The 2,500-nt window shown below is 33.6% G+C and overlaps 3 protein-coding genes across 3 annotated transcripts in view, besides 1 other annotated feature; all 3 read left to right on the top strand. All coding sequences in view use genetic code 11, as the record gives it.

Annotated features, from left to right (window-relative positions):
• Window positions 1-406, top strand: part of atpI (ATP synthase CF0 subunit IV) — a 744-nt gene extending 338 nt beyond the window's left edge. Inside the window, exon 1 of the mRNA in view lies at window positions 1-406. This exon is cut by the window's left edge and continues 338 nt beyond it. Coding sequence (YP_009437456.1) covers window positions 1-406 — 406 coding nt within the window.
• Window positions 1-2,500: part of a sequence feature (large single copy region (LSC)) that runs on past both edges of the window.
• Window positions 1,140-1,385, top strand: atpH (ATP synthase CF0 subunit III). The gene has a single exon. It carries the CDS (start codon window positions 1,140-1,142, stop codon window positions 1,383-1,385), a length of 246 nt encoding a protein of 81 aa, YP_009437455.1.
• Window positions 1,761-2,500, top strand: part of atpF (ATP synthase CF0 subunit I) — a 1,255-nt gene continuing 515 nt past the window's right edge. The window contains exon 1 of the mRNA in view: window positions 1,761-1,907. Coding sequence (YP_009437454.1) covers window positions 1,761-1,907 — 147 coding nt within the window. The remainder of the gene's footprint in view (window positions 1,908-2,500) is intronic.

Genomic DNA, 2,500 nt, shown 5'->3' with positions numbered 1-2,500 from the left:
TCTTTTACCTTGGAAAATCATAGAATTACCTCATGGAGAGTTAGCCGCACCCACGAATGATATAAATACTACTGTTGCTTTGGCTTTACTCACATCAGTGGCATATTTTTACGCAGGTCTTACCAAAAAGGGATTAAGTTATTTCGGGAAATATATTCAACCAACTCCAATTCTTTTACCCATTAACATCTTAGAAGATTTCACAAAGCCCTTATCACTTAGTTTTCGACTTTTCGGGAATATCTTAGCTGATGAATTAGTAGTTGTTGTTCTTGTTTCTTTAGTACCTTCAGTGGTTCCCATACCTGTCATGTTCCTTGGATTATTTACAAGTGGTATTCAAGCTCTTATTTTTGCAACTTTAGCCGCGGCTTATATAGGTGAATCCATGGAGGGCCATCATTGAAATAGTCTTTTTTTTTAGCTTAGCACAAAGAAATGTATGTGTGGCTTAAGATAATTTATTTAAGGAATAGAAATATACAGGACTCTATATACGAGAGAAAGCAATAGGAAAAAAAATAAAATAATGATATTTCTATACAATAATTGGCCTTAATCAATTTCAATTTAATTTGCCCATTTAGATTAGATTGTATTGTATTCAGTTGGAATGGTGATAACGAAAACGGAAGGAAGAAAAAAAATTTACAAAACAAAAATGGGATTCCTAAAAAAATAGATAGATTCTCGAATCTGATTGAATTTAATGGTTTACGTTATGGAAGAAAGACGTGTATATGTGATATTAGATATTGACTAGTTATATATGAACTAAAGATATATTTCATTTCTCCTACTACTGTAGGGGGGTTCTAACAGAAGTCCTTTCGTCTCGTTTCGACTGTGACTTGCCTGAATAAACAGATGAAATCAAGAAAAGCTGAAAGAGTTGTGAAATAACAGTTTGGAACCAAGAAATGTAAAAACGAGAATTCTATGGATTCGCGAAGACTCTGTGGATAGAAACGAAAAAGGATATATCGAAGTAGGTCTGATAATTCAATAATATTATTACTGAAATTCGAAGTTCTTAGTTACTTCGACTAGATTAATCCTATCGATCGAATAATTAAGTCATAATTCATTGGTTGATTGTATCATTAACCATTTCTTTTTGTTGGTACGAGGAACTTATCATGAATCCACTGATTTCTGCTGCTTCCGTTATTGCTGCTGGATTAGCCGTAGGGCTTGCTTCTATCGGACCTGGAGTTGGTCAAGGGACTGCTGCGGGTCAAGCCCTAGAGGGTATCGCAAGACAGCCCGAGGCAGAGGGAAAGATACGAGGTACTCTATTGCTTAGTCTAGCTTTTATGGAAGCGTTAACAATTTATGGATTGGTTGTAGCATTAGCACTTTTATTTGCGAATCCTTTTGTTTAATCTTAGAAATAGGAAAAATACATATTTTTCCTATTTTATTTCCGTGGACTTGTCGTTTGCTTTTTCAAATTAGATCAAGATTTCACTCCTACTATTACTTATTCGTTCTTATTCGTTGAGAAAATAACCTACGTTAGGGAAGGGCTGATTTGCAGATGAGGAATTAGTATACCAATTCGCTTTCATCCTTCCCGTTCGTAGTACAGGGGAAAGTTTTTTATGATGGTGTTCAAACAATCAAGGGGTAGTTCATACTTTATACCTATAAATAAAATAAATTATAACTCGAATATTTTTTAACTCGATTTCAAAAAAAAAGAGGGGCAAAGTGAGAACTTTGGTCGATTTTTTAGTCTATCTATAAGAGGAGATTATATGAAAAATGTAACCGATTCTTTCGTTTCTTTAGGCCACTGGCCATCTGCCGGGAGTTTCGGATTTAATACCGATATTTTAGCAACAAATCTAATAAATCTAAGTGTAGTGATTGGTGTATTGATCTTTTTTGGAAAGGGAGTGTGTGTGAGTTGTTTATTTCAAGAATAGGCTGGATCCAACCAGCTGTACCCTTTTCCGTTATAACTAGGAAAGAAAGGTGCATGATCTTTCGAATTACTTCTGAAGAAATTAATAAATGATATGTAAGAACCATCACATTTCGTGATTAATTGGCAAATCCACTTTGATTCTCTAACAACCAATAATGTGAGATTGTTAAGATGGTTAAAGCAAATCGTTTGAAGTCTAGACACAGCATGGTACTCTTTCGACCACTATGGTAATATAGAGATCATTTTCAAATGAATATTTTATCGATATAGGACCCTCATCTTGATAAAATAATTTGAACCGCTTGTTCTAAAAATATAAATTTTCCCCCTTTTATCTAATGCTGAATGGACGACCTATGCCTTAATGTATAAGTAAGAAAAATCTTTTGTATTTGAACTGAAGAAAAAAAAAGAAACAACTTTGCTGACAATTACATATTTTTTTATTTTGTCAGAAGAGTCCTCCAACTATTTTAGTTTTGCATTAGATTCGTATTTTTTTGGACTATGAATAAAGAAGAGAGGATAGGCTCATTACATTCATAAAATAAGCTATGAGAATTT

The sequence above is a fragment of the chloroplast genome of Chirita eburnea (assembly GCF_022965805.1).
Source record: "Chirita eburnea voucher CEBURN20170516 chloroplast, complete genome".
Lineage (NCBI taxonomy): Eukaryota > Viridiplantae > Streptophyta > Magnoliopsida > Lamiales > Gesneriaceae > Primulina > Primulina eburnea.
This window is presented reverse-complemented; position numbering and strand designations above follow the sequence as displayed.